The following is a 17,516-nucleotide window of genomic DNA, read 5'->3' on the forward strand; positions in this document are numbered from 1 at the left end:
AATTTCTTAAGCACCTGTATCTCACCCCCAATCAAGTCACATTGTACATTCTGTTTTGTAGCCTGCCTTTTTTTTTTTTTTTAACCAATTTAGTAATCTCATGTTACAATGTGATTGTATGGCTGTGTGATAGTCCAATATGAGGTTTCCGTAGTTTGTCTCATTAATCTATTTGGGAATGTTCCAAAATGCAGTGTTTAATAAATGCCTGGTGTCATTCTTTTTTATATCTTTGAGTATTCCCTTAGAATGTTTCTAGACAGGTAGTTTTCTGAGGGAAGCGTAAGCTACATGCTGCCAGTTTGCCTTCCAGACTAGAAGCTGTTTTCAGTTTCTCCAACAGTATATAAGAAGACAACCTTTTCTGATAAGTGTGGGAAGATTCTTCCTTTTAAAGCTCTCCTTGCTTGGGGAAAGGAGGCCACAGGTCAGAGGACATGCTGCTTCCCTGCTTCAGTGATGTAAATGTTAGTTGTGTCTGTAAACAGCTTCCCCTCCTATGCTTCCTTGCAGGGCATCAGGGGTCTATATCGGGGCATGGCTGCCCCCATCGTCGGGGTCACCCCCATGTTTGCTGTCTGCTTCTTTGGGTTTGGTTTGGGGAAGAAACTGCAACAGAAACACCCAGAGGATGTGCTCAGGTGAGTACTTACTTACTAGCCCGGAGCACGTGATGCTGTTCTGCCGGTGATGTGATGTAGGCTACAGGAAAGAACTGTCAGACCGGCAATGGCTGTCCTCTTCTCCATATCAGGGAGGTACTTGGGTTTCCTTTGCCTTGTGGACCAACAGGGGAAAAGATAAAACCCAAAGCCCTCCCCCAACCCCCCTAACTAGATTGTCGTCATTTCTTATATGAAGTAGTCTTGCTTACTGGGAATATTAGTAATACCAGCCCCACAGCACTGGGAGGTCCAAATGCTAAAATGTGTATCAGATACCACCAAGGTACCTGGTGCTACAGTAATGACCGCAGCAGCCTTCTTTCTCATCCCCTGGATGGGAGAAGGGAAGGTTTCAGCTTCTGTCTTCCTTCATTTTCGTAACATGATTATAATTATTTCCAAGTATTGGTGTCTCTGTTGCAGGGAAAGAAATTAGTGTTTCCTTCCAGTAGACTTTCAGAAGTTGGATTTGGGTATGGAGAGGCAGATGAGGTAGAATTAGGGCTCAGAACTGACAAAGCAGTGAATGAAAACGGGCTTCTTGGGATGCAGGGCATGCTGAGTTGACACCCAGGATGACAAGGCACACTCAGTCTGAGATGACACCTGCGGGGTGGGGCTGCACGCAGCACAGGGCCCACAGCAGCTGGCCAAGCTTAGATTCTAGAGCTCAAGGGAGGAAGCCCAGGGTGCCCTGTGATTGACTTCGATCACTACTTCAGGCCGCAGCAGGCTGAGTAAGGGGCGAGGCATCAATAGAAATGCTCATAACATGAAACTATTTCTGGAGTCCCCGTGACTCTCTGAATGTGGCCAGCTTCTATAAAAAGCCATAGGTAGCCCCAAATGTGAGTGTAGGGGGTGGGGTCCTTTGGAAGCTGTGTTTGACTTTTTTTAATATATATTTTTATTTATTTGGCTGCGATGAATCTAGTCCCCTGACCAAGGATCAAACTTGGGCCCCCTGCCTTGGGAATGTGGCACCTTAGCCCCTGGGCCACTAGGGAAGGCCATGCGTTTGGCTGTGGTAGTCCAAATAGCCTATGGACACATGTCCTCTCTGAGCATCTGGGCTTTTAGCTCATACGCTAGCTCACAGCTGTATCATGAACCAGGGCCATGCCCAAGAATGTTCATGGGGTGACTGGTACTGCCTCAGCCTGTGGGTTGTATTCCCTGTACCGTCACATCAGTGCTCAGAGAAGTACCCTTCCTGCCTGAGCGAAGGTTGAGATACTCCGATCCCTGCTCCATAATCCTTCCATGTTCTGAATCTTGAATGTCAACCCTGCCACCTTCTCCTCCCCACTGTAGTATTTGGGCATAGTACAGAAAGGAACATTACCAGGACCTTGGATGGAAGCTCAAGGGTCCAGACCTCACAGATGGTTCCCTGGGGTGAGTGAGGGGTGGCGGAATGGGCCACCCATGGTACCCTGTGTACATGCAGAGACCCTGTTCATAGGAGAGTCCCCAGTCCCAGGAGATATGTGCAGCCTAAGGTCTGGGCATCCATGGAAGAAGAGATGTTGGTCTCACGAGGGGAAGTTCTGTCGCTGAAAGGGTCCCTCTTGGGGACAGCAGTGTGAACTGAAACTGTGAAGGAGGCCAGGCATGAAAGCAGTTGAGCAAACAGCTCAGTGGTTGAGCAAACAGCCTGTGTGCTGGGCTTGCATGCCTGAGGTGGTTGTGTGAGGCCTGTCTGGGGTGAGTGCATGGGAAAAACAGCCATTGAGACCAGTGCCCTGCCTCGTGACCAAGGTTGTATTGCTCTTGGCACTGAGACCCCTGCCCTGGGAAACTTGATGTCAGGACTGGAAGTGGATGTCTCCCTATCTCCATTTGACATCTCTTCTCCAGGTTTTGGGCTCCTTGTGGGGTGTGATAGTCCTGAAGGCTCGGCTTCCGGAGGCCTGGGGTCGGGAAGGGCTTGAGGGTCAGGCAAGAGGGTGAAGTTTTTCAGCAACTTGTTTTCAATTGTGGGAACTCTGTTGAAATCCATTGCCTCTGAGACCAGTCTGCCTGGAGACCAGATTTTCCTTACTCTTGGAAAGAAAAGGAGATGTCAGGGGCGGCACAGGCAGTGATGCTAGGAGCCTCCAGTTCCTCCATATACTCAGTGTGGTTCATTCTGTGAGGGCCACGGTGAGGATCCAGATCTCTGGCCACTGGAGGACTGTTCTCTGCACAGAAGCCATAGGACCCATCACACCTGATTGGGTACCATCCCTGACAGGGCATTTCCCAGCAGCTTACAGCACATACCTCACAACTTGGCCTGTGGATATGGCCACAGCCATTCCCCTGGCCTTGACGCTGTCCTGTGTGAGTCTCTGCTTAAAATGTTATCAGGCTCTTGGTGATCCAGAGAAGGAGAGATTGGAGGAGATCTGGGGTTAACCGAGGTCTACATCCTGGGTTATAGGCCATTTCTCACAACAACCCTGAACTTTGCAGATGAAGGCTCAGAGAGGCCTGGAAACTCATCCATAGTCACCGCATGGCTGGCCAGGGGAGAACCTCTCCTGTGACTGAGGCCATCTGAGTGTGCCCGTGGGCCTTGTGACCAAGCTCATATTGTTCTCAGCACTGACACCCCTCCCCTGGGAAATTTGATGTCAGAATATACATAGAACTTGGCTTTGGTGTGAAACATAATCTATTTGTGCTGGACTTCCGCCCAGTCCGAGTACTTAATTTGATTTTTTTTTCTTTGCTGGGGCTGCCTCTGTTCTGAGTAGTTAGTCACAGGTTCTTGCCTCTTGTTTTTGTTTTCAATACAGCTACCCCCAGATATTTGCAGCTGGGATGTTATCTGGAGTGTTCACCACAGGAATTATGACCCCTGGAGAGCGGATCAAGTGCTTGTTACAGGTGAGGATGTGATCAGTGTTGGGGGAGATAGTGTTTGGAGGCAAGCGGCTAGCTTTTCTACTGGGTATACAATTTTGTGTGGATGTGTATGTCCTTTTACCCTTTATAAAGGCTTCAGATCAGGTGTGCAAACAGTTTCAAGGTTTTCAGGAACATGGAAGCAGTTGTACTAGAGTCAAGAATCAGGACAGTGTAACAAATGAACCAAATGTCACTCCTGTGATGGGTCAGTTCAGACTTATCCACCCTTGTTAGCAGCTACTTCAGGAACTCCAGAAGGTGAGTCGCGTGTCTTCAGAGGTGGAAGGGAGGCTGCTCTTGCCCAACATTGTCTGTCTCCACCCACTGCCCAAAGGCTCAGTGCCCTTAGAGTGTCTGGGCTTGTTCCCAGGCTAAGGCTGTGAACTGGCTGCCTGCCTTACCACGCGGGGCTCCCTTTAAAAAAAAGCAGTACTGCTTTTTTCTTCTAATGGCCAAAGCAATTTAATACATAGTCTTTGCTAGAAAAATTTCGGTAATGCAGAGAAGCATAAAGAAAACAATGTATCACCCATGAGGTAACCACCATTATACTTTCTGTGTGAATTCTTCATCTTTTTAGTAAACATGTATGTTTTTAAAATTTTATCTTTTGAAATAAAATTGGGGTCACATACTGCTGTAGTTTTGTAGCCAGCTTTTTTCATTTGCTATGTCACAATATTTTTGTGATTATTTTTCTCAGACATCATTTTCTGTGCTTTATTTCAATTCAGGGCTGTAATTTACCCAATAATCCTTTATCTGGGGATAATCCAAATTATATATCATAGTGAACATCTTATGAATAAGTCTCTGTATGTGTTCCTTATTATTTTCTTAGGATAAATGTCTAGACTTGAAATTGGTATATTTAAAGATACATACTTTTAAAAGAATTTTCAGTGCACGTTGGGTTTCCTGGTGGTTTAGTGGTAAAGAATCTGCCTGCCAATGCAGGAGACTTGGGTGCAAACCCTGGGTAGGGAAGATCCCCTGGAGGAGAAAATGGCAATCCACTCCAGTGTTCTTCCTGGGAAAATCCCCTGGACAGGAGCCTGTGGGGTCGCAGAGAGTCAGACGTGACTGGGTGACTGAGTACACGCACATAATGTATGTGTTAGTAACGTAGGTTACTAAGTGGCCCTCCTAGAAAGGTCTGTCACTTTCTATTCCCATCAGTAGAAGAAGAGCTCTCCCTTCCCAGCAGATTCTGCAGCATCTAATCGACAATCTCTGCTAGTGTGTTGTGTGAAAATTTTGCATTCTTTTAGTTTTTCTTGCTTTTTATTGTCGGTGAGCTTAATTACTTTGATTCATATTAGCTGTTTATATCTATCCTTCGTGAAACACCTGTTTGTATTCTTTGCTCATCTGTCAGTTTGTTTGATTTATAAAAGCTTTAGACATGTTTTGATTTAGTATTATCGTAATAATATTAAATGCGACACATGGGATCTTAGTTCTCCGACTAGGAATGGAACCTTGTGCCCCCTCCATTGCGAGTGTCGAGTCAACCACTGGACCACCAGGAAAGTCCCTGATTTAAAAAAATTTTTATACAATTTTTAGATGTTGCACTCCTTTTACAGTTATTGCAAAATATTGGCTCTATTCCCCATGTTGTGCAATGCATCCTTGTAGCCTGTCTACACCCAATAGTTTATACCTCCTACTCCTCCACCCCCTAAACACTTTGGACATATTCACTTTGGACATACGAAGGTTATTAATTTCTTATCAAATGTGTCAAGTCTTTCTCATGCTTTGCATTAGTCACTTAATTTTGTGCATTGTTTAGATTAAATGTTTTATTTTGAGATAATTAAAGGTTCACATACAGTTGTAAGAAATAATACAAAGGGAAGAAAAGAAATAAATATACAAAGAGATCCCACATGCTCTTTACCTCGTTCTTCCACAGAGGCAACGTGTTGTAAAACTGTAGTATAATATCGCAACCGGAATATTGACATGGATACAGTCAAGATGCAGAACAATTCTGTCATGCCAACGATGCCTCATGTAGCCCTTGAATAGCCACTTTCATTTTCCTTTCCCCACACCAGTCCTTTTCTCCTTTTGGCTGCCTGCACAGCATGTGGGATCTTTGTTCCCTGACCAGGGATGGAATCCACACTCCCTACATTGGAAGTTAGGAGTCTTAACCACTGAAATGGCCAGGGAAGTCCCTCCACTTCAGTTCTTAGCCACCCCAGCAATCACTAATCTGAGCTCCATTTCTGTAAATTTGTAATTTCAAGACATGTATAAATGGAATCATACAGTATGTAACCTTTTCAGATTGGCTTTTTCAACTTAACGTAAATTTTCTGGAGAGTTGTACAGATTGTGGAATGTATGAATATTTCATTCCTTTTTAGTAGACCCGTAGTATGGATGTACTACAGATATGTTTAATTTTTATCCATTGAAGGACATCTGAGTTGTTTCCAGTTTAGGGCTGTTATAAATAAAGATGCTATAAACATTCATGTACAGAGATTTTTCCAGGAAAATCCGTCTTCATGTCTCTGGGATAAATGCCCAGAGGTATAATTGCTGAGTCATATGGTAATTACATGTTTAGTTTCCTTTTTTTGTTTCTTATGCCCACGCCACATGGCATGTGTAATCTTAGCTCCCTGACCAGGGATCGAACCCATGTCCCCTGCAGTGGATGTGCAGAGTCTTAACCACTGGACCCCAGGGAAATTCCATGCATGTTTAAAGAAACTACCAATCTTTTTCTAGAGTAACTGTATCATTTTACATTCCCATGAGCAGGGTATGAGTGATCCAGTTTCTGTGCATCCTAACCAACATTTGGTGTCATCACTATTCTTAATTTTAGCCATCCTGAGAGATGTATAGTGATACCTCATTTTAATTTCTATTCCTCTAATAGCTGAAGGTGTTGAATATCTTTTCATGTGCTCATTTGCTATCAGTATATCCTGTTTGGTGAAATGTCTGTTCGTGTGTTTTGCCCATTTTCTAATTGCATTATTTGGGATTTTTTTTTATTATTATTACTGAGTTTCGAGAGTCCTTTTTATTCTAGATACTATTGCTTTGTCAGATATGTGGTTTGCATATTATTTTCTCCCAGTGTATAGTTTGCTTTTCATCCTCTCAACAGAGTCTTTAGAGCAAATGTTTAAATTTTGATGAAGTCCAGTTTGTTATTTTCTCTAATTTTGATGGAGTCCAGTTTGTTCATTTCTCTTTTATAGGTAGGGTTTTGGATGTTTAGGACATCAGATCTTAAGGAATCTTTACCTAGCCTGAAATCCCAAAGATTTTCTTATATGCTTTTTTCTGAAAGTTTTATTTATAGTCTACCTTTTCCATGTAGGTTTGTGAGTCCATTTTGAGTGAAGTTTTGTATCATTTATGAGAATTAGGTCAGAATGTTTTTCCCCCTCTGGGGCTGTCCAGTTGCACCATACCATTTCCTGGAGATTTACCTTTATTCTACTGAATTATATTTGCATCTCTGTTAAAAATCAGTTGAGCATATTTGTGTGGGTCTACTTCTGTGTACTCTGTTTTCTTTCATTGATTTATGCATCTTTCCCTTCACTAATATTACAGTCTTGATTAGTATAGCCATAGGCTAAGTCTTAAAACTGTCTAGACTGATCCCTCCCACTTTATTCTTAAAAAAAAATTGTTTGGGGCTTCCCTGGTGGTCTAGTGGTTGGAAATCTGCCTTCCAGGGCAGGGGGTGTGGGTCTGATCCCTGGTCCAAGAACTAAGATCCCACATGCCATGGGGCAACTAAGTCTGAAGACCACAGCTGCTGAGCCCACACGCCCTGGAACCCATGCACTGCAACCAAGACCCAATGCTGTAACTAAGACTCAACATAGCCAAATAAAATTGAAAAAAAGCTGTTCTCGCTGTTCTAATTTCTTTGTTATTTCCATGTTAATTTTAGGATAATTTAGAAAACTGAGAAAATTCTTGCTAAGAGTATGTTGAATCTGTAGATCAACTTGGGAGAATTAACACATTATTTTGAGTCTTCCAATACCCAGACATGTTACACCTCTCCATTTATTTGGAACTTTAATTTCTTTCATCAGCATTGTGTAGTTTTCAGCATATAAGCTCTTAATGTGTTTTCTTACACACCTAAGTCCTTTGTAAAGTGACATTGTAAATGGTATTATAATTTTAATTTTGTTGTATGCATGTTCATTGCTAGTTTGTAGAAATACAATTGATTTTTTAAAATTTAAAAATATGTATTTATTTTTATTTTTGTCTGTGCTGGGTCTTTGTTGCTGCTCAAGGGCTTTCTCTAGTCACGGTGAATGGGGTCTAGTCTCTAGTTGCAGTGCGCAGGCTCATTGCAATGACTTCTCTTGTTGTGGAGTACAGGCTCAAGGGCACTTGGACTTCAGTAGTTGCAGCACATGAGCTCAGTACTTGTGACGCATGGGCTTAGTTGCCTGTGGCACGTGGGAGCTTCCTGGATCAGGGATTGAACCAGTGTCCCTTGCATTGGGAGGCAGATTCTTAACCACTGGACTACCAGGGAAGCCTGAAATACAATTGATTTTTGTATGTTAATTTTGTATCTTGTGAACCTTCCTGCATGCTTTTATTAATTCTAATTTTTTTTTTTTTAGATTCTTTGGGATTTCCTATGTAGATAATCTTGTTATTTGCAAACACAGACAGTTTTATTTCTTCATTTCTGATCTGTTTACCTTTTATATCCTTATTTCACTGGCTAGAACGTCCAGTACCATGTAGAATAAGACTGATGAGAATGGATATTTTTTCCTTGTTCCCAATCTTATGGGGAAGTATTCAGCATTTCACCATTAAATATAATCTCAGGGAGCCCAGGTGGCTCAGTGGGAAAGAATCCTCCTGCCAGTATAAGAGCTGCTGCTAAGTCGCTTCAGTCATGTCCGACTGTGTGCAACCCCATAGACGGCAGCCCACCAGGCTCCCCCGTCCCTGGGATTCTCCAGGCAAGAACGCTGGAGTGGGTTGCCATTTCCTTCTCCAAAGCATGAAAATGAAAAGTGAAAGTGAAGTTGCTCAGTCGTGTCCAACTCTTTGCGACCCCATGGACTGCAGCCCACCAGGCTCCTCCGTCCATGGGATTTTCTAGGCAAGAGTACTGGAGTGGGGTGCCATTGCCTTCTCCAACCAGTTCAAGAGACACAGATGTAATTTTGGAGTGGGTTGCCATGCCCCACTTCCCAGCCCAGGGATCGAACCCAGGTCTCCCACATTGCTAGATGCTCTTTGTCAATGTGAGAAGGTTACCTTCTCTTCCTCTTTTTCTGAGAGTTTTATGGATATTGACTTTTGTCAAATGTTTTTTCTTCCTTTATTAAAGTGATCGTGTGATTTTTCTCCTAAACTCTTAATATAGTGAAATTACTTCCATTGCTTTTTGAACACAGAACCAATTCTTCATTACTGGAATAAACTCCCCAACCTGGTATAGGATTCTGTTTATATATTGCTGAGTTCTATTTTCTTATATTTTGTTAAGGATTTTTCATCTATAGTCATGAGAGATATTAGTCTGTCATTTTTTTTCTGTATTGTCTTTGGTTTTGATATCAGAGTAACACTAGCTTCATAAAGTGAATTAGGAATTGTTCCCTCTTCTAGTATAGAATATGTGTTGATTTTTCTGTAGACATTTGGTAGAATTGGTAGAATTTTATAGTGAAATCATATAGGCTTGAGATTTGGGGGAAGAAAATTTTAAATTATGAATTCAGCTTTCTTTAAAGTTACAGGCCTATTCAAATTACTTATTTCCTGTTGGGAAAATTGTGATAGTTTTGGTTTTTTTATCTAAGTTGTCAAATATGTGTGTGTAAAGTTGTTTGTAGTACTCCTTTATTGTCTTTTTTATGTCTGCAGGGTCTGTGGTATCATCTTCTGTTTTATTCCTGGTATTAGTAATCTGTGACTTCTCTTTCTTTTTTCTTTGTCAGGCTCACCAGAGGTTTGTCAGTTTTTATTGATCTTTTCAAAAAAGATTTTTCTTTCTTTTTTTTTTCTCAGCTGTGTAATGCAGCTTGTAGGATCTCAGTTCCTCGACCAGGGATTAAAACCAGGCCATGGCAATGAAAGCCCAGAATCCTAACCACTAGGCCAGCGGGGAACTTCCCTCTTTGATTTTCTTTATTATTTTTCTGTTTTCAATTCCATTGGTTTCTGCTTCTGTTTTTATGATCTCCTTCCTTTTGCTTGTTTTTGGGTTTAGTTTGCTTTTCTTTTCTCTCTCTCTCTCTCTTTTTTTTAAGGTTTTGAAGTGCAAGCTTAGAATATTGGTTTGAAGCCTTTCCTCTCTTCTGAAGTGTGCAGTCAGTACTATAAAGTTTCCTTTCTGCCCTGCTCTAGCTATGTCCCACAAACTCCAATATATTTCAGTTTTCAGTCAGTTGAGTATGTTTTCTAGTTTCCTTTGGGACTTCCTTTTTGAATTGCTTTGAAGAGTGTTGTTCAGTTTCCAAGTGCTGGAGATTATTGATTTCCAGTTTGAGTCCATTGTGATTGAAGAACATATTCTGTATTATTTACATTCTTTTAAATTTCTTGAGGTTTGCTTTATGGCCTTGGATATGGTTTATCCTGTCTGTGCCACGGGCATTTAAAAAGAATGTGTGTGCTGCTGTTGTTTGGTGGCATAATCTATAAATGTCGATTATATCCTGTTGGTTGATGGTGTTGAGGTCTTCATCCTTGATGATTTTCTGTCTAGTTGTTCTGTCTGTTGATGGAGGAATTCGAAATCTCCAGCTGTTATGGTGAGTTTGTTTCTTCTTTCAATTCCGTTAGTGTCCCTTCACATAGTTTGCAATTTTTTTGTTTAATGTATACAGACTTAGAATTGCTATGTCTTCTTGGTGGATTGGCCTTTTTATCACTGTGTAAATGTTCTTCATATTACCATTATATAATATTCCATATTTTTGCTTACCGTGTTCTTCCTGATGTTCCAGAGGTCTTTCTTTTATAGTTTCTTTTCTGTTTAAAGAACTTCCTTTAGCCATTCTCTTGGGATATATCTGTGAATGACGAAGTCTGTTAGTTTTCTTTCATCTAAGAATGCCTGATTTTCCCTTTATTCCTGAAGAATAATTTCACTTGACATAGGATTCTGGGGTGACAGTTCTTTTCTTTCAGCTCCTGTGATACTCCTTTCTACCCTCCCCGGTTTCTGCTGTCATTCTAAATATTTCAGTGTTGTTCTTCAGTTGCTAAGTCATGTCCAGCTCTTTGTGACCCCATGGACTACAAGGCTTCTCTGTCCTTCACCATCCCCCAGAGTTTGTTCACACTCATGTCCATTGAGCCAGTGATGCTACCCAAACATCTCCTCCTCTGTCGCCCCCTTCTGCTCCTATCTTCAATCTTTCCCAGCATCAAGGTCTTTTTCAGTGAGTTGGCTCTCCACAACAGGTGGCCAAAGTATTGGAGCTTCAGCTTCAGTGTCAGTCCTTCCAGTGAATATTCAGGACTGCTTTCCTTTCAGATTGACTGGTTTGATCTTCTTGAAGTCCAAGGGCCTCTCGAGAGTCTTCTCCAACACCTCAGTTCAAAAGCATCAGTTCATCAGTGCTCAGTCTTCCTTATGGTCCAACTCACATCCATATGTTATTTTTCTCAGGCTACTCTTAAGCTTCTTTCTTTGTTTTCAGTTTTCAAGTAAGTTAATTTGCGATGTGCTCTGGCATGGATTTATTTGGGGGTATTCTGTTTAGGTTTGTGTCAGCTTCTTAAATCTCTATGTTTCAGTTCAGTTCAGTCACTCACTCATGTTTGACTCTTTGTGACCCCATGGACTGCAGCACACCAGGCCTCCCTGTCCATCACCAGCTCCCAGAGTTTACTCAAACTCATGCCCATTGAGTCAGTGATGCCATCCAACCATCTCATCCTCTGTCATCCCCTTCTCCTCCCGCCTTCAATCTTTCCCAGCATCAGGGTCTTTTCAAATGAGTCAGCTCTTTGCATCAGGTGGCCAAAGTATTGGAGTTTCAGCTTCAGCATCAGTCCTTCCAGTGAATATTCAGGATTGATTTCCTTTAGGATGGACTGGTTGAATCTCCTTGCAGTCCAAGGGACTGTCAAGAGTCTTCTCCAACACCACAGTTCAAAAGCATCAATTCTTCGGCACTCAGCTTTCTTTATAGTCCAACTTTCACATCCATACATGGCTATGGACATTTGTTGGCAAAGTAATGTCTCTGCTTTTTAATATGCTGTCTAGGGTAGTCATAACTTTTCTTCCAAGGAGTAAGTCTCTTTTAACTTCATGGCTTCAGTCACCATCTGCAGTGATTTTGGAACCCCAAAAATAAAGTCTGCAACTGTTTCCACTGTTTCTTCATCTATTTTCCATGAAGTGTTGGGACCGGATGCCATGATCTTAGTTTTCTGAATGTTGAGCTTTAAGCCAACTTTTTCACTCTCCTCTTTCACTTGCATCGAGAGTCTCTATAGTTCTTCTTCACTTTCTGTCATAGGGTGGTGTCATCTGCATATCTGAGGTTATTGATATTTCTCCCGGCAATCTTGATTCCAGCTTGTGCTTCATCCAGCCAAGCGTTTCTCATGATGTATTCTGAATATAAGTTAAATAAGTAGGGTGACAATATATAGCCTTGATGTACTCCTTTTCCTGTTTGGAACCAGTCTGTTGTTCCATGTCCAGTTCTAACTGTTGCTTCCTGACCTGCATACAGATTTCTCAAGAGGCAGGTCAGGTGGTCTGGTATTCCCATCTGTTGAAGAATTTTCCACAGTTTATTGTGATCTACACAGCCAAAGGCTTTGGCATAGTCAATAAAGCAGAAATAGATAGTCTTTCTGGAACTCTCTTGCTTTTTTGATGATCCAGCGGATGTTGGCAATTTGATCTCTGGTTCTTCTGCCTTTTCTAAAACCAGCTTGAACATCAGGAAGTTCACAGTTCACGTATTGTTGAAGCCTGGCGTGGAGAATTTTGAGCGTTACTTTACTAGCGTGTGAGGTGAGTGCCTTTTGTGCGGTAGTTTGAACATTCTTTGGCATTGCCTTTCTTTGAGATTGGAATGAAAACTGACCTTTTCCAGTCCTGTGGCCACTGCTGAGTTTTCTAAATATGCTGGCATATTCAGTGCAGCACTCTCACAGCATCATCTTTTAGGACTTGAAAGAGCTCAACTGGAATTCCATCACCTCCACTAGCTTTGTTCGTAGTGATGCTTTCTAAGGCCCACTTGACTTCACATTCCAGGATGTCTGGCTCTAGGTGAGTGATCACACCATCGTGATTATCTGGGTCGTGAAGATCTTTTTTATACAGTTCTTCTGTGTATTCTTACCACCTCTTCTGAATATCTTCTGCTTCTGTTAGGTCCATACCATTTCTGTCCTTTATTGAGCCCATCTTTGCATGAAGTGTTCCCTTGGTATCTCTAATTTTCTTGAAGAGATCTCTAGTCTTTCCCATTCTACTGTTTTCCTCTATTTCTTTGCATTGATCACTGAGGAAGGCTTTCTTATCTCTTCTTGCTATTCTTTGGAACTCTGCATTCAGATGCTTATATCTTTCCTTTTCTCCTTTGCTTTTCACGTCTCTTCTTTTCATAGCTATTTGTAAGTCCTCCTCAGACAGCCATTTTGCTCTTTTGCATTCCTTTTCCATGGGGATGGTCTTGCTCCCTGTCTCCTGTACAATGTCACGCACTTCTGTCCATAGTTCATCAGGCACTCTATCAGATCTAGTCCCTTGAATCTATTTGTCACTTCCACTGTATAATTGTTAGGGATTTGATTTAGGTCATACCTGAATGGTCTCGGACTTCCCTGTTGTCTCGGAGGGTAAAGTGTCTGTCTGCAATGCAGGAGACCTGGGTTCGATCCCTGGGTTGGGAAGATCCCCTGGAGAAGGAAATGGCAACCCACTCCAGTACTATTGCCTGGAAAATCCCATGGACGGAGGAGCCTGGTAGGCTACAGTCCATGGAGTCGCAAAGAGTCAGACACGACTGAGCGACTTCACTGTCACTTTCACTTGTCACTTTGAGTGGTCTAGTGGTTTCTTCAATATAAGTCTGAATTTGGCAATAAGGAGTTCATGATCTGAGCCACAGTCAGCTCCCGGTCTTGTTTTTGCTGACTGTATAGAGCTTCTCCATCTTTTGCTACAAAGAATATAATCAACTTGATTGCAGTGTTGACTACCTGGTGGTGTCCATGTGTAGTGTCTTCTCTTGTGTTGTTGGAAGAGGGTGTTTGCTATGACCAGTGCGTTCTCTTGGCAAAACTCTATTAGCCTTTGCCCTGTTTCATTCAGTACTCCAAGGCCAAATTTGCCTGTTACTCCAGTGTTTCTTGACTTCCTACTTTTGCATTCCAGTCCCCTATAATGAAAGGACATTTTTGGGGGGTGTTAGTTCTAGAAGGTCTTGTAGATCTTCATAGAACCATTCAACTTCAGCTTCTTCAGCATTTCTTGTTGAGGCATAGACTTGGATTACTGTGATACTGAATGGTTTGCCTTGGAAACAAACAGAGATCATTTTGTCATTTTTGAGGTTGCATCCAAGTACTGCATTTCGGACTCTCTTGTTCACTATGATGGCTACTGCATTTCTTCTAAGGGATTCTTGCCCGCAGTAGTAGAGAGAAAGGTCATCTGAGTTAAATTCACCCATTCCAGTCCATTTTAGTTTGCTGATTCCTAAAATGTCGATGTTCACTTTTACCATCTCCTGTTTGACCACTTCCAATTTGTCTTGATTCTTGGACCTAACGTTCCAGGTTCCTATGCATTATTGCTCTTTACAGCATCGGATCTTGCTTCCATTACCAGTCACATCCACAACTGGTGTTTTTACTTTGGCTCTGTTTCTTCATTCTCTCTGGAGTATGTCTGCACTGATCTAGAGTAGCATATTGGGCATCTACCGACCTGGGGAGTTCATCTTTCAGTGTCATATAGTTTTGCCTTTTCATGCTGTTCATGGGGTTCTCAAGGCAAGAACACTGAAGTGGTTTGCCATTCCCTTCTCCACTGGACTACATTTTGTCAGAACTCTCCACCATGACCCGCCCGTCTTGGGTGGCCCTACACACATGGCTCATAATTTCATTGAGTTAGACAAGCTGTGGTCCATGTGATTAGATTGGTTAGTTTTCTGAGATTGTGGTTTTCAGTCTGTCTGCCCTCTGATGGAGAAGGATAAGAGGCTTATGGAAGCTTCCTGTTGGGAGAGACTAAGGGGGAAACTGGGTCTTGTTCTGATGGGTGGGGCCATGCTCGGTAAATCTTTAATCCAATTTTCTGTGGCTGGATGGAGCTGTGTTCCCTCCCTGCTATTTGCCTGGGGCCAAGGCGGATTCTTGACCAGAGGGCTGTCAGGGAAGCTCTCTGTGTTTATGTTTTGCCAAATTCGGGGAGTTTTCAGCAGTTGCTTCCTTGAGTACTTGTTCAGTCCTACTGTCTTTTCTCTTCTTCTGGGACTGTGAGGACACAAATATTAAGATTTTCTGACATAGTCCCATGGAGTTACAGTCCCTGAGGTTCTGTTTAATTTGTTTCAGTTTGTTTTGTGTCTTGTTCAGATTGGATATTTTCCAGTGTTTTGTCTTCTAATTCTGTTTTTTTTTTCCTATCTCTCCTCTGTATTCTGCTGTTGAGCAAGCCATCCACTGAGTTTTTCATTTTGGCTGTTTTTCAGTTCTAAAACTTTCATTTGGTTCTTCCTCATATCTTCTATTTCTGTGCGAAGATTTTCTTTCTTTGCTGTGGCTTTCTAATTTTTTGAATTTATTTCAAGCATATTCATGATTCGTCATTGAAGGATTTTTACAAAGCCTGCTCTAAAGTGTTTGTCAAAGGATTCGTACATCTCTGTCATCTTGGTGTTGGCCTCTACTGCTTCTTTTTTCTTTCAGTTTGAGATCTTCCTGGTTTAGGATATGATGTGCGATTTCCAGTTGGAACCCGGATATTTGCATATTTTATTGAGATTTTGGACCCTATATAAACTTCCTCTTTCTGTTGGCTTTCTCTGACACCACGCCAGTAGGAAGTGAGGGCCTTGTTACTGCCAAGTGAGTACAAGTGCAGGGGCCCCACTTGCCCTCTATTGACACTTGAGGGTGGGGCACTGCTTTTTACTGTTGGGTGGGTGTGGGAGTTCTAGTGACTCTGCTGACAACACAGGACAGGAGAGCCCCGGATACAGCTGTCAGGGATGAAAGTCCTCATTCCCTCCTTGGTCTTCTCTGACTACACCCAGGCAACACGTTGGGTACCTCGTTACAGCCCTGCAAAGGAGGAAGTCCGAGCTCCCCACATGGTCTTTGCTCATGTAGGTGAGGGTAAGGCTACAGTTTTTCCTATAATGTATGGCTGGAGTACAGTGCTTTTTGTCTAAAGATGTTCTGTCTTTCTAGGCTGTTCCTTTTCTGATCCTTTATCTAGGGAATGCAGGCTTTCATTGGGCCTTCTTTTTAGTCTGTGCCTGTTGGCATTCCTGGATCACCAATATCTTTTGCCTCAAGTCTGAAATATGTCAAATGAGAATATACAGGGAATTCACCATGATGTCATTGCTTAAGGCCGAAAGTCCTTAGTGAGTCTGCTTCTCCTCTCCAAATTCTCAGAGCCCTCGTATATTTGTTTAAAACAAATAATGTTAGGGCTGTTTTTTTCTTTGGTATTTAGCAGGAAGAATAAAGACTTGCTAGAAGTATGTATATTGATTTTGAGTTAGTGAATGTTTATTTTCAGTAGCCTTGTCCATTAGCATTTTCCATCATGGCTTCTTCCCTTTCTTTTATGCCTGAAGTCCTTTTTTTTTTTTTTTTTTTTTGATTAATTAATTTAGTTAGTTTTGGCTGTGCTAGTCTTCGTTGCTGCTCAAGGGCTTTCTCTAGTTGCAGTGGCTTCTCTTGCTGCAGATCACAGGCTCCAGGCACGCGGGCTTCAGTAATTATGGCCTACGGGCCCAGTTGCTCCATGGCAGGTGGGGTTTTAGTTCCCAAACCGGGGATTGAACCCGCATCCCCCGCATTGGCAGGTGGACTCTCAACCATTGGACCACCAGGGAAGTCCCCCTGATTTCTGCTCCTAGATAAGACAGTCCCTGTGCACTCCTCCGCTCTGCTGGGTGGCTACTTTGTACCTCTCTTCTCTTCTCAAGCCCGACCCTCTCACCAGATGACCTGGCTTTCTACTTCTCAGAGAAAACTGAACCCACCAGAAGAGAACTTTACCAAATGCCCTCCACTGCCCCACTGGTACCTGACTACATCTGTGGCTGCCTGGCCTGTTTCCACCAAGAATGGCCCATGCTTCTGCTTCTGCTTGACCCCACCTCCTAACCCCTCTTGCCCATTCTGAGACCTTGTTTCAGCAGTTCTTTCTCTCCTTCAACATCAGTTTTTGCTTTCCAGTAGATTGTTCTCTTTGCCAATAAAGGCATGAATCTGCTTCTGTTTTCACCTTAAAAATACAGACTTCTCTCTTTTACCTTCCAGCTCGATTTCTGGACTTCCTGACTTTGCTCTGTGCATGGTTGTGCATGGGTACTTAGTCACTCAGTCATGTCTGACTCTTTGTGACCCCATGGACTGTAGCCCGCCAGGCTTATCTGTCCATGGGATTCTTCAGGCAAGAATACTGGAGTGGGTTGCCATTTCCTCCTCCAGGGCATCTTCCTGACCCAGGGATCAAACCTGAATCTCCTGTGTCTCCTGCATTGCAGGCAGATTCTTTATCCTTTCATCAAGGAAGCTCCGTCTTTACTCCCTCTTACATTGAAACTCTTTGAAAAGTTTTTCATTTTTGTTGTTTTTTCCCCACTCTTTGTCTCCAGTACCTCTTCTCTAATAGTTAAACATACATCAGACTGGCTTTTGCCTCACAATGCTAACAAACTACTTTTATCAAGGTCACTAGTGACTTTTACACTA

General features: G+C 42.5%; 1 protein-coding gene across 1 annotated transcript in view; it reads left to right on the top strand.

Annotated features, from left to right (window-relative positions):
• Positions 1-17,516, top strand: part of SLC25A20 (solute carrier family 25 member 20) — a 37,198-nt gene that overhangs the window by 14,089 nt on the left and 5,593 nt on the right. The window contains exons 3-4 of the mRNA XM_068982189.1: positions 514-641; positions 3,449-3,539. Of these exons, the coding sequence (XP_068838290.1) occupies positions 514-641; positions 3,449-3,539 (219 nt within the window). The remainder of the gene's footprint in view (positions 1-513; positions 642-3,448; positions 3,540-17,516) is intronic.

The sequence above is a fragment of the Capricornis sumatraensis genome, chromosome 10 (genome assembly GCF_032405125.1).
Source record: "Capricornis sumatraensis isolate serow.1 chromosome 10, serow.2, whole genome shotgun sequence".
Lineage (NCBI taxonomy): Eukaryota > Metazoa > Chordata > Mammalia > Artiodactyla > Bovidae > Capricornis > Capricornis sumatraensis.